Source organism: Apium graveolens, chromosome 8 (assembly GCF_009905375.1).
Source record: "Apium graveolens cultivar Ventura chromosome 8, ASM990537v1, whole genome shotgun sequence".
Taxonomy (NCBI): Eukaryota; Viridiplantae; Streptophyta; class Magnoliopsida; order Apiales; family Apiaceae; genus Apium; species Apium graveolens.
The window spans coordinates 266,898,122-266,924,103 of record NC_133654.1 but is presented as its reverse complement, the minus strand read 5'-3'; the positions used below and the strand labels follow the sequence as shown (position 1 = coordinate 266,924,103).

The 25,982-nt window shown below is 36.5% G+C and overlaps 1 protein-coding gene across 1 annotated transcript in view; it reads left to right on the top strand.

Annotated features, from left to right (window-relative positions):
• The window catches only part of LOC141680959 (uncharacterized), a 91,534-nt gene that overhangs the window by 61,284 nt on the left and 4,268 nt on the right, over positions 1-25,982 (top strand). Inside the window, exons 2-4 of the mRNA XM_074487031.1 lie at positions 1,447-1,644; positions 25,579-25,581; positions 25,700-25,929. Coding sequence (XP_074343132.1) covers positions 1,447-1,644; positions 25,579-25,581; positions 25,700-25,929 — 431 coding nt within the window. The remainder of the gene's footprint in view (positions 1-1,446; positions 1,645-25,578; positions 25,582-25,699; positions 25,930-25,982) is intronic.

The following is a 25,982-nucleotide window of genomic DNA, read 5'->3' as shown; positions in this document are numbered from 1 at the left end:
TTAAGGTTGTGGCTTATTTTCATACTTTAACCTGTTGCGATCCGTGGTTTTGTGAAGCAGGGTCATTATAAATAATATTTCTTATTCAGGTTGATATATTGTGTTGTGTTGTGGACCCCAAACTTCTGACCCGGGTTTGGAGGGCGCCACAGTATTGTAATATCCCATATTTTTAGATATTATTTTTATAATTATTTGGAATTATTTATGTGATTTTATGTGAATTTTGGTGAATTATCTGATAAGTGAAATTGATGTTTGGTGTTTAGATGTGATATTATTTGAGTATTTGAATTTTTATATGTCCAGAATAAAATTTAGATAATTGTGACATTTTCTGGTAATTTTTGGACTATTAGATGATTTTATAACGATTTATGTATTTATTAATTATTTTCAGAATAATTACAAAATTATTTTATAAAGCCGGGAATCTTCCAACTTCAACCGTTTTTACGTTTTTATAACCCGAAACTCTTCCGAAAACTCGTTCCTAACCTAATCTGGTAATTCCGAACATTTTCCGTGTTTTGACTTTTTCGATCCGGATTACGGTTTGACCCGTGCGCGGCCCGGCGCAATATTTTCGATACGATAGTTATTTCGGTAATCAATAAAACCCGTATTTTCGAGAGACGGGATATTTTTTTCGTTATTTTCGTATATAGTGTTTTATAAAAAGCTCGGTTTTGATAATTATCTAATTCGGGTATTGAATTGTATCATTTTTGTAGTTACTTAGCGGTTAAGCAACTAATTTATCGATCCAATATGATCCAACGCGTACCAATATTCTATAAGTATAAATTGCTTTTTATTTATTATTAATTATTATTAAAAATCAGATTTTATTATATTTTTTTCAGAAAATCAGAAAATCCTCTAAAATTTGTTCTTCATGTTCTTGAGAATCAATCTGGAATTTGAAGATGATTCTGGCCTCTGATTTTAATGTTCCAGTAGCCGTTTTGAAGCCCTCAACATCCTCTTTCTAATTCCATCATCAAAATCAACTGAGGATTGGTAATTCTAAAATTTGATTTTTAGGGTTCTTAGTCGAAAATTGGGGGTTTGATTTCTGGATTGTTTTGAATGTTTTTAATGATGTTAACAGCTTTTCCATGATTAGGGGGATCGATTTATGCACTTATTTGAATCGTTTTAGTTCCGGTAGTGTTAAACCGAGTTCGTGGTTTTTGAATTTTTTATTTTTTCGATTTGTGAATTTATCGTGATAGCCTGATTGATTTTGATCATGAGTATTAATTATAGATGGCAGGAGCTTTAATTTAAGATATAAGTCGATGTTTTTGGTTGAGGTTTCAGTAAGTTCGAAGTTCGCCGGTTTTTGGCCGGATAATGCTCGAGGATGATCGAGTTTCGATCGGTTTTTGCGTTTTAGTGACTGATTGTTATGGGTATATTGCAAACTGAGTTCCTGGGCAGATTTCGAGTCGATTGGTACTGAAAAAACGTGTGTTTTGGTTGGTTTTGATGGCTGCCGGACGTGCTACCGGAAACGGAGTCCGCCGGTCGGATTCTGGAATTTTCCAGATTTCCGGCGGTGTTCATCACGTTTTCCGGTCACGTTCTTCGTCTGTCCGCCATCCTTCCCCACCGTTTAATCTAAACAGTCCTTCCCCTGTTCCACAAACATGTTTTTACTATTTTCTTTTATGTTTATTTCAAAATTCATTTTTTATTTTATTTTAAAAATTATTATTTTAATTCTGAAATTTTATTTTAATTCAAAAATAAATTCAAATTATTTAATTAATTAATTTTAGTTAATAATTAATTATTTAATTAATCAATTAATTTAAAATTTAATTGATTAATTAATTTAATTAGTTATTAATTAATTTTAATTGATTATTTAATTAGATTTAATTATTTAAAATATATTTAAAGATTCTGAAAAATAGTTTCGAGTTTTAAAATATTATTTTAAATTAGTTTCCAGGCTCAATAATTCTTATAAAATTATTTCGAGTGTTCGAGCACTATTATTTAGTTATAAATGATTCGGAGACTCGTTTTAATTCCGAAAAATGTTCAAAAATTCATATTAAATAAACCGTTCGTCGGTTTAATACGAAACGAACGCGTACAGACTCAGAAAAATATTCTGCTTTCATTAAAAATACTTTCGAGACACAAATTCTTTTGTTTCGAAAGGTCGCTTGTTTTACAAGTCATTCGGAGTCAATTTTTGATCGATAAATCATATTTTTGACCCGATTTCAATTTAAAACGAACCGAGTCATATGTGATATGAAATATGTGATATATGAGTTATGTGCTTATATGCTATATGAATTATGTGTGTGTGTGTGGATCAAGAGTCTTGTGTTTATCTGTTTTAATTATATGTGGGCTATCGTATGGGTAGACGATAGGATTTTGACGCGTAGTTCGTCGAGTGATTATCGTTTAGACAATTAAAGCTATATCTTTTAATTATAGATGCGGATCTCTCGAGTTGATCGGGATAAGACGTTGGATAAAGAATGAATGGAATGGAACGGGATATCTGGCTTCTAGCAATCGCAGGAGCAGCATATCAGTAAGGTGTTGAAAAGCAGGACGGCGATGTCTTCAGACAGAATGTCAGAATAGATACGTGTTTGCGAGTGTGACTAACTGATAAAAACCCAAAGGCAAGTATCCCTATCATCACTTATTGTTCAAGTGATATTTATTTTGAAGCTTATTATGCAAGTATTGCTTTCCCTATTCAGTTCAAGATAGATAAATGTTTTACATATCGCTGAATTAAATGATTCTGTTTGTGCAAGTATTCTTCTGCTATTCTATGATCAGAATAGCTAAGTGATTTTACTTATCCAATTACTGGATTTATAAATGTTTTGGATTTTGAGAAAAGCGATTTGGTTGCGAATATTCCTACCCTAGAATTGGGGGAAATACAATTATTTCGGGTGTCGAGTATCATGACCCCATTTCAATAAAAGGTTTTAAGATTGGATCATAATTGCGTAAGTGACCGGGACGGACGGTCCAGCGGAGGGCTATTTTTAAGTGTCATATGAATATTATGACACCATTTTGCCACAGGCTAGTTATGCCTTTTTGTTTGAGTACTCGTGTTTTTGGGGTCACGTTTCTATGAATCATGACCTTGTGCTATCACACGGGCTGATCAGCATGTGATAGTACGTCCGTCGGAGAATGATCCTAATCTAAATTATCATATCATTCTTGATATTCATAGAATAAATGATTTATCAACTGATTCTGTTTTGGATTGAAAATGAATTGTGGTTTTCATTCAGTTTCTGATATATGCTGATACTTATATTGTTGTTAAATATCAAAGGTGGTATTAGTATAGATGATTGATGTTGACTTCAGTATGGGTATTGTGAGCATTAAAGTTCGTATTGATATCTAAGTTGATATGACAGCAAAATAAGTATTAATTTTCCAGAGTTCGGTTTTGAGTAAAGTTTATGATTTATCCATAATCATTGCTTCTTTTTGTTGTGGTAGTTTACGATATTTCCGTAAACACTGTTTTACGAGTTTGATTCTTATCAAGATTCAAAGTATTGCTGAAGCCTTTCGCTTGAAAATATTAAAAAGAATTTTCTGGTTCAGCAATTATGATTTTAAATATTTTGCTCTAGTGTAGATGTCGGTTTTATATCAAGAGACCCTATATATGCTATAATGAACTTGCTGAGCATTTCTTCCGCTCATACTTGCCTGTTTTTTGTTTAATTTAACCTCCAGTGAGGATTAGCTTGCGCTGTTTAGCTGCGTAATTCGAGAAAGCAAAGACGAAGCTTTTTGAAAGGTGGCTGGTCCAGGGTTTGCGGGCTAGTGTAAGTTTTATTGTATAAAGTTGTTTATACTATATTATATTATAGTTGTATATTTTATTTGGGCCTAGTATACTTCATTTCGAAGTTATACTAGCGGGTTAAGTTTTGAGATTGAGAATTATTGTAAAAAAATGTAAAAGAAAGCCGAAATTTATTGATGGAATTTGGAATTCTTGTTTCTACAACTGTAACCTTAAAAGATCTTGGTTTAGTTGGGGTCATAAATGATAAATATCTTCCGCTGCCATTTATTTATCGATTAAACAGGTTAATTTGGATTGAAGTTTTATAGTGACGACCAAATCCTCTGACCCCGGATTTGGGGGCGTTACAGGTTGGTATCAGAGCTGAGGTTATAGTAAACTAGAAACGAGAGTGTGTAGGAGTGTGTATAGCTATGTGAGGACGTTTGAGCTCATGTCGAGTTCCTGTTGGACTATTGGATATAGTACCAACGAATAAGTTAAGATAAGCGCATTCGTTTGAGATGATTGTGCCGAGCTGGATGGAACTCCGGAAAGCTGCAAACTTCTATTGTGGAATCTTTCGAGGCTACTACGTTTTGACGACGATGAAGATTATCGATATCCTTAAAACATGAAGAAGTGTCGAGAATCGGATGACGAGTCAACAGAAGAATTCAAACAGAAGATAAATATTAAGACTTTGACAATACCTTCTCTTTCTATAATTTCTTTTGGCTTCTCTCAGAAAGGGATATCTATTAGAGGATATATTCCCTAACACTCTTTTAGTCATTTTATGCCAGAATTTTTGTTCTCTGGACTTCATTTCCTTCAGAAATATTAGCTTTGAAATCTTTTCAATTTTATTCATTTGATTTTCAATTCCTTTGATATTCTTTTATTCTGACTGAGATGAACAACCCTAACTATAGGGGACACAAGGTATACCTGTCTGTGTGATAGGAGTTGGATGGGACGCCATCACTTGTGTGTATTATGAATACATGAAGGTTAACCACCTTTAGTAGTGTCTTAATTGGGCACGCAATACCAAGTTCATTTGATCATATTGATCTCTCAGTTACTCTTTTATTTCAACAATACTTTTTCTCAAATTCAGATTCTATCTTGTTATGATATGAAATTCTTTTCTCTTTGAAATTCTATAATTTTATCATCTCAAATATTCAAAGGTATGCCAATAAGATTAAGCTGAGTTATCTTTGTCAAGTCAAAGCAGGGTTATGTGATGGGACTACCAAGAGCAGCAGTGGACTGCGATGCGGTTATAATATTAGTGGTGTATAGCGAAGTCAATCCATTTCTTTATTTCTCTCTCTATATTTCTTACTTTTTTTCTCTCTATCTTCTCTATTCTTCTTTCTCGCGATCAGTAAAAGTGATTCTATTAAGGAATTGGTCAAAGGATGTAGACGGAATAGTGGTATACAGTAAAGCTCCTGTAAAAGTTTTATTATGCAAGGAATACAAGATTTGTTTGAGATTATGGAAAATTGAGGTTATTTGGAAATGGAAAGTTGGTTAGAAAACCCTTAGTGCTTTCTTCTGCTGATTCCGAGGACGGAATCCTTATAAGGGGTGTAGATTGTAATATCCCATATTTTTAGATATTATTTTTATAATTATTTGGAATTATTTATGTGATTTTATGTGAATTTTGGTGAATTATCTGATAAGTGAAATTGATGTTTGGGTGTTTAGATGTGATATTATTTGAGTATTTGAATTTTTATATGTCCAGAATAAAATTTAGATAATTGTGATATTTTCTGGTAATTTTCGGACTGTTAGATGACTTTATAACGATTTATGTATTTATTAATTATTTTCAGAATAATTACAAAATTATTTTATAAAGCCGGGAATCTTCCAACTTCAACCGTTTTTACGTTTTTATAACCCGAAACTCTTCCGAAAACTCCTTCCTAACCTAATCTGGTAATTCCGGACATTTTCCGTGTTTTGACTTTTTCGATCCGGATTACGGTTTGACCCGTGCGCGGCCCAGCGCAATATTTTCGATACGATAGTTATTTCGGTAATCAATAAAACCCGTATTTTCGAGAGACGGGATATTTTTTTTCATTATTTTCGTATATAGTGTTTTATAAAAAGCTCGGTTTTGATAATTATCTAATTCGGGTATTGAATTGTATCATTTTTGTAGTTACTTAGCGGTTAAGCAACTAATTTATCGATCCAATATGATCCAACGCGTACCAATATTCTATAAGTATAAATTGCTTTTTATTTATTATTAATTATTATTAAAAATCAGATTTTATTGTATTTTTTTCAGAAAATCAGAAAATCCTCTAAAATTTGTTCTTCATGTTCTTGAGAATCAATCTGGAATTTGAAGATGATTATGGCCTCTGATTTTAATGTTCCAGTAGCCGTTTTGAAGCCCTCAACATCCTCTTTCTAATTCCATCATCAAAATCAACTGAGGATTGGTAATTCTAAAATTCGATTTTTAGGGTTCTTAGTCGAAAATTGGGGGTTTGATTTCTAGATTATTTTGAATGTTTTTAATGATGTTAACAGCTTTTCCATGATTAGGGGATCGATTTATGCACTTATTTGAATCGTTTTAGTTCCGGTAGTGTTAAACCGAGTTCGTGGTTTTTGAATTTTTTATTTTTTCGATTTGTGAATTTATCGTGATAGCCTGATTGATTTTGATCATGAGTATTAATTATAGATGGCAGGAGCTTTAATTTAAGATATAAGTCGATGTTTTTGGTTGAGGTTTCAGTAAGTTCGAAGTTCGCCAGTTTTTGGCCGGATAATGCTCGAGGATGATCGAGTTTCGATCGGTTTTTGCGTTTTAGTGACTGATTGTTATGGGTATATTGCAAACTGAGTTCCTAGGCAGATTTCGAGTCGATTGGTACTGAAAAAAACGTGTGTTTTGGTTGGTTTTGATGGCTGCCGGACGTGCTACCGGAAAGGGAGTCCGCCGGTCGGATTCTGGAATTTTCCAGATTTCCGGCGGTGTTCATCACGTTTTCCGGTCACGTTCTTCGTCTGTCCGCCATCCTTCCCCACCGTTTAATCTAAACAGTCCTTCCCCTGTTCCACAAACATGTTTTTACTATTTTCTTTTATGTTTATTTCAAAATTCATTTTTTTATTTTATTTTAAAAATCATTATTTTAATTCTGAAATTTTATTTTAATTCAAAAATAAATTCAAATTATTTAATTAATTAATTTTAGTTAATAATTAATTATTTAATTAATCAATTAATTTAAAATTTAATTGATTAATTAATTTAATTAGTTATTAATTAATTTTAATTGATTATTTAATTAGATTTAATTATTTAAAATATATTTAAAGATTCTGAAAAATAGTTTCGAGCTTTAAAATATTATTTTAAATTATTTTTCAGGCTCAATAATTCTTATAAAATTATTTCGAGTGTTCGAGCACTATTATTTAGTTATAAATGATTCGGGGACTCGTTTTAATTCCGAAAAATGTTCAAAATTCATATTAAATAAACCGTTCGTCCGTTTAATACGAAACGAACGCGTACAGACTCAGAAAAATATTCTGCTTTCAATAAAAATACTTTCGAGACATAAATTCTTTTGTTTCGAAAGGTCGCTTGTTTTACAAGTCATTCGGAGTCAATTTTTGATCGATAAATCATATTTTTGACCCGATTTCAATTTAAAACGAACCGAGTCATATGTGATATGAAATATGTGATATATGAGTTATGTGCTTATATGCTATATGAATTATGTGTGTGTGTGTGTGGATCAAGAGTCTTGTGTTTATCTGTTTTAATTATATGTGGGATATCGTATGGGTAGACGATAGGATTTTGACGCGTAGTTCGTCGAGTGATTATCGTTTAGACAATTAAAGCTATATCTTTTAATTATAGATGTGGATCTCTCGAGTTGATCGGGACAAGACGTTGGATAAAGAATGAATGGAATGGAACGGGATATCTGGCTTCTAGCAATCGCAGGAGCAGCATATCAGTAAGGTGTTGAAAAGCAGGACGGAGATGTCTTCAGACTGAATGTCAGAATAGATACGTGTTTGCGAGTGTGACTAACTGCTAAAAACCCAAAGGCAAGTATCCCTATCATCACTTATTGTTCAAGTGATATTTATTTTGAAGCTTATTATGCAAGTATTGCTTTCCCTATTCAGTTCAAGATAGATAAATGTTTTACATATCGCTGAATTAAATGATTCTGTTTGTGCAAGTATTCTTCTGCTATTCTATGATCAGAATAGCTAAGTGATTTTACTTATCCAATTACTGGATTTATAAATGTTTTGGATTTTGAGAAAAGCGATTTGGTTGCGAATATTCCTACCCTAGAATTGGGGGAAATACAATTATTTCGGGTGTCGTGTATCATGACCCCATTTCAATAAAAGGTTTTAAGATTGGATAATAATTGCGTAAGTGACCGGGACGGACGGTCCAGCGGAGGGCTATTTTTAAGTGTCATATGAATATTATGACACCATTTTGCCACAGGCTAGTTATGCCTTTTTGTTTGAGTACTCGTGTTTTTGGGGTCACGTTTCTATGAATCAAGACCTTGTGCTATCACACGGGCTGATCAGCATGTGATAGTACGTCCGTCGGAGAATGATCCTAATCTAAATTATCATATCATTCTTGATATTCATAGAATAAATGATTTATCAACTGATTCTGTTTTGGATTGAAAATGAATTGTGGTTTTCATTCAGTTTTTGATTTATGCTGATACTTATATTGTTGTTAAATATCAAAGGTGGTATTAGTATAGATGATTGATGTTGACTTCAGTATGGGTATTGTGAGCATTAAAGTTCGTATTGATATCTAAGTTGATATGACAGCAAAATAAGTATTAATTTTCCAGAGTTCGGTTTTGAGTAAAGTTTATGATTCATCCATAATCATTGCTTCTTTTTGTTGTGGTAGTTTACGATATTTCCGTAAACACTGTTTTACGAGTTTGATTCTTATCAAGATTCAAAGTATTGCTGAAGCCTTTCGCTTGAAAATATTAAGAAGAATTTTTTGGTTCAGCAATTATGATTTTAAATATTTTGCTCTAATGTAGATGTCGGTTTTATATCAAGAGACCCTATATATGCTATAATGAACTTGCTGAGCATTTCTTCCGCTCATACTTGCCTGTTTTTTTTTTAATTTAACCTCCTGTGAGGATTAGCTTGCGTTGTTTAGCTGCGTAATTCGAGAAAGCAAAGACGAAGCTTTTTGAAAGGTGGCTGGTCCAGGGTTTGCGGGCTAGTGTAAGTTTTATTGTATAAAGTTGTTTATACTATATTATATTATAGTTGTATATTTTATTTGGGCCTAGTATACTTCATTTCGAAGTTATACTAGCGGGTTAAGTTTTGAGGTTGAGAATTATTGTAAAGAAATGTAAAAGAAAGCCAAAATTTATTGATGGAATTTGGAATTCTTGTTTCTAGAACTGTAACCTTAAAAGATCTTGGTTTAGTTGGGGTCATAAATGATAAATATCTTCCGCTGCCATTTATTTATCGATTAAACAGGTTAATTTGGATTGAAGTTTTATAGTGACGACCAAATCCTCTGACCCCGGATTTGGGGGCATTACAGGTAAATAACCTGTGGCGCCCTCCAAACCCGGGTCAGAAGTTTGGGGTCCACACACACACCTTAATTATAACCTGCTTATAACAATAATAAAGATAATAATAATAATATGCAATGACCCTGCTTACTCACTACCACGGATCGCAACAGGTTAAAGTATGCACACAAGCCAACACACTAATATATTACAAACCGTTCAAATCCCAACTATTTCAAACTCACACTGAGTATCAAACGTTATTACAAACTTTTACAAACTTAAATTATCCCAAAAGAAGCCTACTAGCTCAGCTTCCTCAACCTGAACCCCTAGCTCTCGCACTGGATTGGGGATCCTCGCTACCAACTGGTTCCTTTTTAACTGGAAAGAATATAAACAACATCGCACAAATGAGCTAACTAGCTCAGCAAGTCACAACGACAAAACTGAGAATAATGATCATCAGGTGACTATGATTATGATATCAAGTGAACATTGGATTATGATTTAGAATTGGATATTATATTTTTTTTAATTAAAAACCAAGGTTAGGCTGCTGATCAGTCACGCACTAACCCCGAGCAAGGCACACAGCATTGCTCTAACTACTGGATCCGAGGCACACATTGGCCTAACTTGACCATTATATGGTCTGACCACGAATCTGGTCCACAATTTTATAAAAACAATCCAATTCTAACATAATAACAGAATATGCAATAATAAACAATAACCAAAACCATTAACAACAATGAATGTTTAATAATGAAAGGTTCTCAATCTTTGTAAGGATCAATAAAGTAATTTAAAAGCTTGAACGCTGGTTAATGAAAGAATTGGATAACAAAAGAATCAATATTTCAGGGTTTCAAAGATTTGGGCTCTCAAAGCATAAGATGCAAAGGTTGAATGTATAAGTAATTCAGTTCAGTGTTTGAAATTTGGTTTGCATGTATTTATGGAATAGTATTGTATATTTAAGGTTCGAGTTTGGGTTTACAATAATCAATGGCTTAGAAAGAATATGGTTCATGGTTCAAGAACAATAACTGAAATCAGGGTTTAGGTTTCCGTGCTTCAAAGCACTTGCAATGCCAACAAGACTATCAAGAGTTACAATATCTCGAGAAAGTTCAGAACACTTGCCTGGTATTAGCTTTCTACAATGCACTAGCTTCCACTTACAACCGTCTTACTCCTCAACTATCTGTTTCCCCTTTCTACGCCTTGCCTCTTCTGCTCACATATTATAAACATCTATCAATCATTAACTCACAAGATTCTATTCAACACATGCTTCTATCTACCCTTCGTTTCACCCAAATCCGATTAACGGACTGAAAGTTATACAATAACCAAGTAAATACCGAATATATAGACCAATAGTCAATCAACAAGTCACATATAGCACATAATACATCACGTAATCAACGATATATCATTTATAAAGAAGTCTCGGATCATAATTAGGCTTTCTGGTATTTAAAATGATTTTTAAAACATTTTTCGGAATTAAAACGGGTCGTTGGATCAATTTCGGAATAATAAACAGGGTTCAGTTGGCCAATTCTGGCTCCGAAACAATTTTAGAATTATTATCGAGCCTTGAAAATAATTTAAAATAATATTTTAAAGCTCGAAACTATTTTTCAGAATTTTTAAATCATTTTTAAATAATTAAATCTAATTAAATAATTAATTAAAATCAATTAATAATTAATTAAATCAATTAATCAATTAATTTTTGAATTAATTGACTAATTAATCAATTAAAAATTAACTGAAATTAATTAACTAATTAATTCAGATTTATTTGTGAATTAAAAATAATTTTCGGAATTAAAATAATAATTTTTAGAATTTTCAGAAATTAAAAACGAATTTTTATAATAAAAATAAATGGGAAATATGATTTTTAAACATTTTTAAAACAGGAATCCTATTTTTGCAAAGTCTGGAAACTTCAGGGACCTAACTGCATCGTCCCCTAAACTTCAGGGACCAAACTGTAAATTTTACATCCCGTCGCCGGAAAACACAGGGGTGGCCGGAGAACACGATTTCGGCCTCCTCACCTTACCACAAGCTCCAGATCACATCTACACAACACCAGGAACACAACCATGCAATCAAAACAACCTAACAATCCCTGAGTTGGCCGGATTTTGGCCGTGAAGTTTGCCAGTTTCCGGCGAACTTCGGAAATATTCAAAACACAACTCCCTTCTCCACGGACCTCGTTGGTTCATGAAACTTATACGACTAGATTACAAATTTCACAGAGAACACAACCCACTATATCACAACATCAATCTATTACAGAATAAGAAACCCCCAAATTTCAATTAAGAACATTCATACGGGTTATAAACCCTAATTTTAAAATTCGAAGATCAAACTCAAATTTGAACATGTTATTGAACTCCAAATCAGACGTATGACATATGAAAATCATCAGGAAAACAAGCTCTACAACATGCAATCATCAAATCATACAAACAATCATCCGAACAAAAATTCATATTTTTAATAAAATAAATTCGAAAATAAATAAATTTTTAGAAATTAAACCTTTGATTCTGCAGGTGTATGGATTACAGATTCTGAAAGAGCTTCTCAAGACCTTCAAATCCAGTACTCGAGCTTTTCAAACAAAGATCACTAACACCTTCAAAAGTTGGTTTGATTTTCAGAAAGGTTTATGAATATATGATTTTCTCTGTAAAAATTATATATTTATCTGTCTGCAAATGATTGTGATACGAAACAAAATACGGAAAAAGGCTATTTATAATTACGGAAAATTAGTATCCCGTTGGATCATTCCGGATGTAAAACGGTACGTTTATTTATAAAAACTGATCCAAACGGTATCGGTTTTCGGGATAATTATCCAGATCAGTACAATTTGTACTGCGGTCTTGGTCTCAGCGCCCAGTTACACGTACTACGAAGTGATAATTGTGATATTTTAATAAAAAGCTCCCGTTTATCGAAAATACGGGTTTTATTAATTTATCGAAATGAATATTGTATCGAAAATGTTGCGCCGAGACCCGCGCAGAACAAACCGTACGCCGGATCGAAAAAGTCGAAACATGGAATATGCTCGGAATATTACAATTAGGTTAGGAAGGAGTTCTCGGAAGAGTTTCGGGTTCCAAAAACGTAACGACGACTGACGTCGGTTGGTTCCCGTTTTATAAAAATAGATTTTAAATTCCCGGAAAAAGATTTTGTAAATTTCATATGATCCGTATATATCCATAAATCAACATAAAAATAATTAGGAAGATATGACAATTATCTATATTTTATTTTGAATATATAAAAATTAAAATACTCAATTAGCATTATTTTTGCATATTCAAGTACAGATAATATTTAACAATTATTCACAGAATAAATACTGAACACACAAAATTAATTGACTAGTTAATCAATAAAAATTAACTGAAATTAATTAAATAATTAATTAGATTTAATTATTTAAAACTGATTTAAAAATTCCGAAAAATAGTTTCGAGCTTTAAAATTGTTATGGATTAAAACTAATATGTATAATTGCTGTATCTAATAATAAGGAACGTGAGCTTCAAGGCTCGATTTGACTGCTCTTGTGTTTCGTGACTCAATATGCCTTAACAAGATGCCTACGTATCTTGCTGATTGCCAAGGATCAAGTCAAAAAACGTAGTTCTGATGTATGGGGTGAGGCCCCTTATATAGATGTTGGTGGTCCTTGAATTGGACTTGGTGTAGGAGACCTGATGGGCAAGTCTCATAATTAGAATGGACTTTGGAGTCCTAGGCAGTAGGAAACTGATTCCTTATCCTTCTAGGTCCCCTTGAGGCTAATCCATAAGGATTTATATCCTTATCAGGGCTCTTCTCAATAGCTGATTTTCCCCTTATTAATTAATTACGAAATTAATTAACAATCAGGGGCTTTGGGCCTTTTTTATTCCACCAGACCTGATCTGGTCCATCAGGCTTTAACCTTTCTGGTCTGAATATCAAACATCTTCTTATTGGGCCTAGCAGCCCATTAATCAGAACTTATTTATCCCTATCATTTGCCCCCCAACTTTTGGGAAACATTGATTAGGTTTCGCAGAAGTTAAATCTATTCGTTCCCTTACAGGGTTTCGTTTTTGCGTAAAGTGTGGAGCGACCTACACATTTACAACGAATCTTCCTTTTATTCAGAAATTATCTTAATTTCCAGGAATTTTTCCCTAATTTTTTTTTGGGATTTTCCCTAATTTTCTGGGATTTTCCCTAATTTTCTGGGGGTTTTCCCTAATTTTCTGGGACTTATCCTTAATTTCTGGATTTTTCCCTAATTTTCTGGGATTTATCCTTAATTTCTGGATTTTTCCCTAATTTTCTGGGATTTATCCTCAATTTCTGGATTTTCCCCTAATTTTCTGGGATTTATCCTTTAGTTTTCTGGATTTATTCCTTATTTCTGAAAATATTAACATTTTTCAGAAAATATTTTAAGGAATTTCCTTATTTTTCTGGATTTTTCCCTAATTTCTGGGATTTATCCTTTAATTTTCTGGATTTATTCCTTATTTCTGAAAATATTAACATTTTTCAGAAAATATTTAAGGAATTTCCTTATTTTTCTGGATTTTTCCCTAATTTCTGGGATTTATCCTTAATTTCTGGATTTTTCCCTAATTTTCTGGGATTTATCCTCAATTTCTGGATTTTCCCCTAATTTTCTGGGATTTATCCTTTAGTTTTCTGGATTTATTCCTTATTTCTGAAAATATTTAAGGAATTTCCTTATTTTTCTGGAATTTTTCCCTAATTTCTGGGATTTATCCTTTAATTTCTGGATTTTTCCCTAATTTCTGGGATTTATCCTTTAATTTTCTGGATTTATTCCTTATTTCTGAAAATATTTACATTTTTCAGAAAATAGTTAAGGAATTTCCTTATTTTTCTGGATTTTTCCCTAATTTCTGGGATTTATCCTTTAATTTTCTGGATTTATTCCTTATTTCTGAAAATATTAACATTTTTCAGAAAATATTTAAGGAATTTCCTTATTTTTCTGTAATTTTTCAGATTTTTTTTTTTTATATATATAAAGATTTCGACCAGGAATCCATTCGACCAGGATCCTGGTCGAATTAACCTTCATATTGCCCTGGTCGACAGGGTTTCGGGCAGGATGCTTTCGATCAGGAATCCTGGTCGAATTTCGGCCAGGATTTTTTGCTTTTTTTTTTTCGATTAGGAATTTTCTTCCCTTTCGGTCAGGATTCCTGTCTTTTGACCGAATTAACCTTCATATATAGCCCAGGTCGACGTAAATTCGGGTAGGATGCTTTCGATCAGGAATCCTGGTCGAATTTCGGCCAGGATTTTTTCCCCCCTTTTTTTTTTTTCGATTAGGAATTTTCTTCCCTTTCGGTCAGGATTCCTGTCTTTTGACCGAATTAACCTTCATATATAGCCCAGGTCGACGTAAATTCGGGCAGGATGCTTTCGATCAGGAATCCTGGTCGAATTTCGGCCAGGATTTTTTCCCCCTTTTTTTTTTCGATTAGGAATTTTCTTCCCTTTCGGTCAGGATTCCTGTCTTTTGACCGAATTAACCTTCATATATAGCCCAGGTCGACGTAAATTCGGGCAGGATGCTTTCGATCAGGAATCTTGCCTTGCTTTCTGGTCGATAGTTTTTCTGGTATAGGGTTCTCGATCAAAATTCTGACCCTTTCGGTCAGGAATTAATATTTTGACCGAATTAGGCATCATTTCGTGCCTTGATCAAAGCAATTTCGACTTCCAGCATTTCGACCAGGATTTATTCTGGAATTCTGGTCGATTGAATTTGTTTCTTGACCGAATTAGCTCCCTTTTTATCCCTGGTCGAAGTCTATTTGACCTCAAGCATTTTGATCAGGATTTCCTCATGATTCCTGGTCGAATTGGGTCAGGTTTCTGATCTTTATAACCACTTTTCCCTGGGCTTTGTTTTTGGGCCATCTTCACTTAGCTGGGCCTTTTTCTAGGCTTATATTTAGGAAAGTATTTAGGCCTCAATCAATTTTTGGGCCCTTTTTCCGGGCCTTTATTCTTTTGGCCTGTTTTTAACTGGGCTTTGGTTAATGGGCATGATTTAACCTTATCTCTGGGCCTCTATCTTATGCCATCCTCCTTTATTGGGCCCGTTTTCAACAGCACTCCTTTTTCGGGGCTTCAACAAAATTTTGGGCCTATTTTTCTGGGTTTATCTGGGTTTTGCATTTGGTCCCATTGTTTTAACTGAGCTTCTCTTCCACTTCTCTTCCACCCCCCGTTTTTTTTTTTTTTTTTTAACTTGGGCCATTTTGCTGAGCCTTTCAAACACTTGGGCCCTTAACTGGGCTTGTTTATTTCCTCAGGAATATTTTTGACCGTATTAACCTTCTTTTCTAGCCTTGGTCGAAGCTTTTTCGATCAGGATTCATTCGATCGGGATCCTTGCTTACCTCCTGGTCGACAAATTCTCCTGGTGTTAGGATTCTTCGATCTGAATCCTGACTCTTTCGGTCAGGAACTAGGATTTTGACCGAATTAACCCTTTCTCCTAGCCTTGGTCGAAGCCTTTTCGACCTCAATTAATTCGACAAGGATTACAACATAAAACCTGATCGAATTGGGTCAAGAATTTAGGATGTATCACTTTTGTGACCCCATATGTTTGATTTGGGCCCCAAGTCTGGGCAAGATTCTTTTGGGCTCCTGATTTGTTGAATGTTTGGCTTTTTCTGAACTAGACTTTTTTGTTCCCTTAGGCCCAATAATTCTTGGGCTGGATTTTCTTCCATGGGTTCTAATCTTGGACCCATTTCTTAAATCTGGGCTTTTCCTTTTGGCTTCTTTCCAACTTTTGGTCCCTTTTATGGGCTTGATCCCTTTACTGGGCTTTCTTGGACTGGGCCTTCTTCTAGGCTTTATTTACCTGGGCCCCTTTTTCTATATTTTCTATCATGGGCTTTTTATTTTTGGGCCCTTTGATTTTCTTTAAAAAATCCTGGATTTGGGCATTGACACTGGGCTTCTTGTGCCCCTAAACACCTGGATAATATTCATTTATATTTTCTTCCAGACTTTGGACCCCGGTGCAGGACTTTAATTTGAACATTTGGGCCCTTATCTGGGCTTGATTTACTTCCAGGCCCAACAAGACTTAATCTTCATTATTGGGCCTTTTTATTGGGCTTTCATATCATGTGCTTAACTCACTTGCCATGCCATAGAGATTCAAATATATTTCGAGAATTCTCTGAACTTCAAAAATTGTTTGGGATTCATCCCTTACACAAGTCTTAATAAACTTCGTAATAAAACCAGAACATACAAATCCTAAGCAAGCAAAGCTTCAAGGTGCTTTTTAACATACTCGCCATCTTGACAAGTGAGAATCGTATCCAGCTGCCCTACACATAGTAAACCTTCAGGTTTTGTGCATGCCAAGTTCTCGGGACTTCAAAACCATCCATAGTCTCTAGCTTGTAGGTTCCTCTACCCTGAACACTCTTGACTCTGTACGGCCCTTCCCAATTTGGGGCAAGCTTTCCTTTCTGTCCGACACCAGAAGCCTCTATTTTCCTCAGGACTAGATCGCCTTGTTTAAAAAACCCTTCTTTAACCCTTAAGTTGTAGTAGAAGGAAGCCTTTTTCTGATATTCAACTATCTTTGCATGTGCCTTGTCTCGCACTTCATCAATCATATCCAGGGCTAACCTCTGCCCTTCCTCATTTTCTTCTGCGTTGAAAGCCTGAATCCTTGGAGAGGAATGTGATATTTCCACAGGGACTACTGCTTCTGCCCCATACGCCAACATGAAGGGCGTTGCTCCTGTCGTGACTCTACAGGTAGTCCTATAGGCCCATAATATGGGAAGTACCTCGTCCACCCAATTATTTCTTGACTTCTCGATCCTCTTCTTTAATCCATCCAGGATTATTCGATTTGCTACTTCTGCTTGCCCATTAGCTTGTGGGTGAGCCACAGAGGTGAACCGTAACTCAATTTCATTTTCTTTACAATACTTCTTGAATTCCTCATTGTTGAATTGTGTTCCGTTGTCAGTGACGAGGATACGGGGAATCCCATATCGGCACATAATGTTTTCCCACAGGAATTGTGCAACCTGCTTAGTTGTGATTTTGGCCAAAGGTTTGGCTTCGATCCACTTGGTAAAATAATCAATGGCTACAATCAGAAACTTCCTTTGTGCCGTGGCCATAGGAAAAGGCCCTAGAATATCCATCCCCCACATAGCAAAAGGAATAGGTGAGTTGATAGAAGTCAGCATCTCGGGGGGTTGTCTAACAACTGGTGCATGCTTCTGACAGCGATCACACTTCTTTACATATTGTTTGGCATCAGCCATCATTTCTGGCCAATAAAAGCCTAAACGGGTTATTTTATGAGCTAAGGCCCTGCCCCCCAAGTGTTATCCACAAATACCTTCATGCACTTCCTCAAGAGCCAAGCGTGCCTCATCGGGCCTGAGACACCTTAAGTAAGGAACCACGAAAGATCTTTTATACAGAATCCCATCTATCAAGGAGTACCTTAGTGCCCGAACAGTTAACTTTCGTGCCTCAGTTGCATCACTTGGCAACCATCCGGTTTGAATGTGAGCCTTAATGGGATCGATCCATGACGTCCCCAGGCCTACGGGAGCCACAAGCTTAACATCTATGCTTCGCGTCTTTAAAACACGGAAGTATACACTTCCTGAACTTTCTTCTATCTCAGATGAAGCAAATTTGGATAACGCATCTGCCTTAATGTTTTCTTCCCTTGGGATGTATTCAACATGACATTCATTAAACTGGGTCATCACAGCCCTTACTAGGCGGACATACTTAGCCATCGTATCATCTCTTGCCTCAAATTCTCCCTTTACCTGGGATATGATCAGCTTCGAGTCTCCACGAACCTTTAAGTTTTTAACTCTCAGTGTCCCAGCTAGACCAAGGCCAGCTATCAGGGCTTCATATTCTGCCTCATTATTTGTGGTTGGGAAGTCTAACTTCATAGCATACTCAATCAAGAACCCATCAGGGCTTTGCAAAACCAATCCTGCTCCACTGGAGTTTGTTTTTGATGCTCCATCAAAATAGAGAACCCAATACTCTTTATCATCCTTCTCTTTGCTTTCATTATCAACCCCCTTGTCTTGAGGTATGGTATCTTCCTGCCCCCCGACTTCTTGGTTAGGTATGGTACATTCCACCACGAAGTCAGCTAGTGCCTGGGCTTTTATCGCCGTACGTGGCTTATACTTGAGATCGAACTCTCCCAGCTCTATTGCCCACTTAATCAATCTCCCACTTGCCTTGGGACTGTGAATGATGTTTCTCAGGGGCTGATTCGTTAGCACCTCAATCTGGTGAGCCTGAAAATAAGGACGCAGCTTTCTCGAAGCCATTACCAAGGCTAGAGCAAATTTCTCAATAGTTGAATAATTCAACTCAGCACCATGCAAAATTTTGCTGACATAGTATACGGGTTTCTGGACTTTCAGTTCCTCCTTAACCAATACCGCGCTCAAGGCGCTTTCTGAAACAGCCAAGTACAAAAATAAAACTTCATTCGGAACTGGCTTGGCCAACAACGGGGCCTGGCCCATATACTTCTTTAACTCTTCAAATGCCTTCTGATTTTCCTCACTCCATACAAAATCTTTGATGTTCTTTAGTGACTTGAAAAATGACAAGCACTTGTCTCCTGACTTGGAGATGAATCGTCCTAGCGCAGCAACCCTTCCTGTGAGTTTCTGAACATCCTTGACAGTTTTTGGGGGTTCCATGTCCAGGATTGCCTTTATTTTATCGGGGTTAGCCTCAATCCCCCTCTTTGAGACCATCAACCCCAAGAACTTTCCAGATCCTACTCCGAAAGCACACTTCGTAGGATTCAACATCATCTTGTGGTACCTCAGGACCTCAAAAGCTTCCCTTAAATGGGTTATGTGATCAGTCTTTACTAGACTCTTGACTAACATGTCATCAACATAGACTTCCATAGTCTTACCAATAAGATCCTTAAAAATTTTGTTTACCAACCTTTGATAGGTGGCTCCTGCATTCTTGAGACCAAATGCCATAACAAGATAACAAAAAACACCAAAGTCAGTGATGAATGATACCTTTGGAATGTCATCCTTATGCATTTTGATCTGGTTGTATCCGCTAAATCCATCCATGAAACTCAGCATCTCATGTCCAGCAGTGGCATCAATCAAAGTATCAATTCTCGACAACGGAAAACAATCTTTGGGGCATGCATCATTCAGATCGGTGAAGTCTATACACATCCTCCACTTTCCATTAGCCTTCCTTACCATTACAGGGTTGGCTAACCACTCCGGAAATTGTATCTCCTCAATGAAACCAGCCTCTAAGAGCTTTTCTACTTCCTGTTTTATAGCCTCTTGTCTTTCCAGGGCAAAATTCTTTTTCTTTTGTTTCACTGTCTTCCGGCTTGGATCCACGTTTAGCTTGTGAGTAATCAGCTCCGGGTCTATGCCTGGCATATCAGCTGTTGACCATGCAAACACATCACTATTTTCTTGCAAAAATTTCACTAACTTCCCTCTAAGGGGCTCCTCTAATGTGGCTCCAATGAAAGTCATCCTTTCAGGGTTCTCGAGGTCTAAAGGAACCGCATCCAAGTCTTCTGCTGGTTTTCCTCTCTTCTCATCATTTTCTCGGACATCCATATCTTCAATAGGAAGAACCTGCCCCCCGACTCCATCTGCCCTCAAAGAGGCCACATAACAGCTTCTAGCCATTTTTTGATCTCCTTTCTCTTCTCCAATCCCATTTCGTGTGGGAAACTTCATGACTGAATGGTAGGAAGAGGGGACTGCCTTGAAGGCATGTATCCCTGTTCTCCCCATGATAGCATTATAAGTTGAACTAGCCTTTACCACCACGAAATCCAGTATTTGCGTTGCTTGCCTTGGCTCCGTACCTATGGTGGTTGGTAATTTGATTATCCCTTCTACAGGACACTCTACTCCAGCAAATCCATATATGGGCATATCGGTTGGTGTTAACTGGGAATCGTTATACCCCATCCTTAGAAAGGCGTCATGGAGCAAGATATCCACGGAAGCACCATTATCAATAAGGACCCTCTTGACCGGGCTGTTTCCTATTATCGGTGTTATGACCAGCGGGTCGTCATGAGGAAACTTGACTCCCACTAGGTCAGAGTCATCAAAAGCCAATGTTACTTCTGTCCTGGCCCTTTTCGGGGCTTCTCCTACAATATGCATAACCTCTCTAGTATATGCCTTCCTGGAATTTTTGGACAATCCAGCAGCAGTTGGACCTCCAAAGATCGTGTTTATCACATGCCCTCGAGGTCTCGGCCCTCCATAAATGGTGTTTATAACAGGTCCTCTAGGCTGGGGATTTCGCCCCTGATCGTCTTGGTCCCTCCTACGATCTTCAAAGTTCTTTCTTCCACTATTATTCCTGTCTCCTCCTTCTCCGGTGTATTTGTTCAATCTTCCTTTTCGAATGAGGAACTCAATTTCGTCCTTCAATTGCCTACACTCATCGGTGTCATGGCCAACATCTTTGTGAAACCTGCAGTACTTGCTTTTATCCAACTTGGCGGGATCAGCCTTCAAGGGCTTAGGCCAGCGAATATCTCTGTCTTTCTCAATCTCAAGCAAAATCTGACTTCTAGGAGCATTAAGCTTAGCGTATTCAGTGAACTTTTGCCCAGGTCCTCCCTTCTTGGGGGTTGAATCAGGATTTTGTTCGATTCTAGGATACTTGTCCTTAGCGATATATTCCAGATCAGTTTTTCGCTTCTTGCCTCCAGTGGGATCATTACTTACTGCGGTCTTCTTCATGCTTTCTTCAACTTTGATATACTTCCCTGCCCTCTCCTGGAGCTGCAACATATTTTCAGGGGGACGTTTGGCCAAGGACATCTTAAAAAACTCATCCCTTGTTCCTTGTTGCAGTGCTATCATGGCTACCTTATCATCAAGGTCTGGGACTTTTAAAGCCTCCTTTGTAAAACGATTTAGGTAGTCTCTCAAAGTTTCCTTTGCTCCTTGCACCATACTCATGAGAGATGCTGAACTTTTCTCATGGACTCTCCCACTTATGAACTGCTTGATAAAAGCCTGACTTAACTCCCTGAATGATCCAATAGAGTTTGGGGGCAAGCGACTATACCATCTTTGAGCCATACCCGACAGGGTTTGAGGGAAGGCCCGACACTTTATAGCATCATTCACGGGTTGCAGCAGCAGCGCATTAGAGAATGTCCTAACATGATTTGCGGGGTCTCCTGTGCCATCATAGGCTTTAATAGTGGGCATCTTGAATTTTCTTGAGATATGGGCATTCATTATCTCTTCGGTGAAGGGCGGAGTTGGATCATCAGGATCTCCAAGGGGAAGTAGGTTGCTTGGATCAGTTCTTGGGACAACAGCCCTTCTTCGCACTGGACCATCCAGGTCTATGACAGGAGGAGGATTTCTCCCCCTAGGAAGTATCTGGGGTCTGGCGGCCTGGTGAGCCTCCAAATCACGTCTTAGCCTTTGGATCTCGGCCTCATGAGCCCTAATCCTGTCCTGCACTTCTTGGGGATTCGCCCCTGGGGTGCTTTGAGGGCGTTGCCTTCCATCAGCCATCGGCTCTTTGCCAGGACGCCTCCTTCTCGGGGCCACTTCATCATCCGAAGATTCGGAGTCTCTCTCAGTGTAAGGACCAGAAAATTCTTGATCCTCAAGGATAGGACTCAGTCCTCGTATATAGGGGGGCGACTGCCCTCGTGCTTCACTTCGCCTAGCATATCTGCTTCCTCCAACCTCAGGGTGAAGGGGCATCTCATAAGGGGGGTTGGTAGTAACAACAGTTGAATATTCACACCCGATGGGTCGAGAATTCACAGGTATATGTACTTGTTGAACTTGAGGATTCGTACCTTGAATAGTCGGGGGAGTTGTCCCTTGTGGCTGAGGTTGAGTTGCCCCTGTCTGGGTTTCCCCTTGAGCAGATGCATAAGTTGAGTGGGGAGGAATCTCCACGGTTGACGAAATCACCTGAGTTGTCCCTGATGGTGTTCCTTCCTCCAAAGCTCTAATTGTTCTCCGTGTTCTCGCCATGGTTGTTGTTGTGCTTCCCACAGACGGCGCCAAATGTTATGGATTAAAACTAATATGTATAATTGCTGTATCTAATAATAAGGAACGTGAGCTTCAAGGCTCGATTTGACTGCTCTTGTGTTTCGTGACTCAATATGCCTTAACAAGATGCCTACGTACCTTGCTGATTGCCAAGGATCAAGTCAAAAAACGTAGTTCTGATGTATGGGGTGAGGCCCCTTATATAGATGTTGGTGGTCCTTGAATTGGACTTGGTGTAGGAGACCTGATGGGCAAGTCTCATAATTAGAATGGACTTTGGAGTCCTAGGCAGTAGGAAACTGATTCCTTATCCTTCTAGGTCCCCTTGAGGCTAATCCATAAGGATTTATATCCTTATCAGGGCTCTTCTCAATAGCTGATTTTCCCCTTATTAATTAATTACGAAATTAATTAACAATCAGGGGCTTTGGGCCTTTTTTATTCCACCAGACCTGATCTGGTCCATCAGGCTTTAACCTTTCTGGTCTGAATATCAAACATCTTCTTATTGGGCCTAGCAGCCCATTAATCAGAACTTATTTATCCCTATCAAAAATATTATTCTAAATTATTTTCAAGGCTCGATAATTATTCTAAAATTGTTTCGGAGCCAGAATTGGCCAACCGAACCCTGTTTATTATTCCGAAATTGATCCAACGACTCGTTTTAATTCCGAAAAATGTTTTAAAAATCATTTTAAATACCAGAAAGCCTATTTATGACCCGAAATGTCTTTATAAATGATATGTCATTGATTATGTGATGAATTATGTGTTATATGTGACTTGTTGATTGACTGTCGGTCTATATATTCGGTGATTACTGGTTTATAGCATAACTTTTGATCCGTTAATCGGATTTAGGTGAAACGAAGGGTGGATAGAAGTATGTGTTGAACAGAATCGTATGAGTGGAATATTGATAGATACTTATGATGCCTAGCAGAGTAAGCAAGGCGTAAGAAAGAAAAGCAGGTGATCAGAAAATAGAATTGACATGTAGAAAATACACCAAGTGATTAGAGGATAGAAGCGAGGTATAGAAGAAGCCGACGAGTGATTGTTGAAAGAGGTCATTAGACAAGTACAAGTGAAGTTGAAATCGATTATGATAAGGCAAGTACTTCTAAACCTTTATCGAGATTTATTGCAAATATTTTTAAATTCACTTGTGACCTATGGTTAATATTCAAATAGCTCTGTTTATATTGGAAATACTTTGAATCCTCCAGCCTTGAACCTGAGCCACATCATTTGATCTTTGAGCCGTAAGCCTTATTCTTTGTGAACCATTTCTTGTGGATTTACCAAATATTAAACCACACAAATACGATACTACTCCACAAATATATATCCATCATATACCAAACACTGGAACAAAATTGTTTATATATACATAAACTTTTATACTTAACCATACCTTGTGATATCGAAGCACAAAAACTTTGTAAAAACATTATTCATCCAATACTCGATTATCCTATCGGCTGGAGGCCACTTCTTTTATGAACTTTGACATACCCTTTCGGTAACCATGAATTTTCACCATGCTTTTATACAAATGTTTTATTGTTACTGATTATGATCTGGTTTTATTGAATTCTATTGTTTATCATATTGAATTATTTAGAATTGGATAGTTTTCTTTGTATGGACCAGATTCGTGGTCAGACCATATCGATGGTCAAGTTAGGCCAATGTGGGCCTTGGATCCAGTAGTCAGAGCAATGCTGTGTGTTTTGCTCGGGGTTAGTGCGTGACTGATCAGCAGCCTAACCTTGGTTTTAGAAACTTAAAATGAATATCCAATTCTATTGGTTGTTTAACAAGGAACTTGATTCTTTTGAATCATCTCATTTTTTATTGTTTAACCTCAGTTATTGATAATATGACTTGTTGAGCTAGTTAGCTCACTCTTGCAAATCTTTTTATATATTCTACAGTTAAGAAGGATATGGTTGTTAGCAAGGTTTCCCAGTTCAATGTTCGAGCTAGGATTCCAGACTATGATTGATCGAGTTAGCAGGAGCTATTGGCAGTAGAGAGATAACAAGGTTGTAAGAATGATTTTATTATCTGTTGTAAGTTAAATTAGTTGGGATTTGGTACGATGTAATAATTAAGGTTGTGGCTTGTTTTCATACTTTAACCTGTTGCGATCCGTGGTTTTGTGAAGCAGGGTCATTATAAATAATATTTCTTATTCAGGTTGATATATTGTGTTGTGTTGTGGACCCCAAACTTCTGACCCGGGTTTGGAGGGCGCCACAGGTGACAAACCGTACGCCGGATCGAAAAAGTCGAAACATGGAATATGCTCGGAATATTACAATTAGGTTAGGAAGGAGTTCTCGGAAGAGTTTCGGGTTCCAAAAACGTAACATCGGGTGACGTCGGTTGGTTCTCGTTTTTATAAAATAGGTTTTAAATATCCGGAAAAAGATTTTATAAATTTCATATGATCCTTATAAATCCATAAATCAACATAAAAATAATTAGGAAGATCTGAAAATTATCTATATTTTATTTTGAACATATAAAAATTAAAATACTCAATTGATATCATTTTTAAACATCCAAACACATTTAACACTTAACAAATAATTCACAAAATAGATACTGAACATGCATAATAATTATTTATTGGCAAAAATAATTACACGATATATCCCGGATATTACAACAAATATTGGTAAAGGATTTGAACTGCCTGCTAATTTCCTTGGGTCTAAACGTTATATGCAGCAGAACTTTCAAGATGCTCTTGCAGTTTTCCGAGTTGTTGGTCATCCGGATATTTTCCTTACTATGACCTGTAATTCTCAATGGACAGAGATAAAAGAAATGATAAATTCTTTACCTGGATGTTCAACTCGTGATTCTCCGGATATAATAGCCCGTGTTTTCCATCTTAAACTTGAGCAGTTAATAGAAGATATAAAGACTAAAAGTTTTTTTGGTAATTGCATAGGAGGTAAGAAAATGATTAGTAGTTTTCTAATGTTCCTTTTCTACATTGAATTATTCCATAACATTAATTTTTTTCCTTCTAATTCTTTTTTTATGCACTGATGTACGTTGTGGAGTTTCAGAAGCGTGGTCTCCCGCATGTGCATATGTTAATATGGCTAGATGGTGATTCAAAGAGAAACCTCACTGCCAATGTGGATAAGTATGTGATAGCTGAAATTCCAGATCCCATTACTGATCCAGTTGCTTACGATGCGGTAAGAAGCTTGATGATTCATGGTCCTTGTGGCCTGCAGAATACGAAATCACCTTGCATGAAGGATGGGAAGTGTACAAAACACTTTCCGAAAAAGTAAGTTAATATCTTCAACAAGTACCGTATATTAGATTCTGAAAATTAATTGT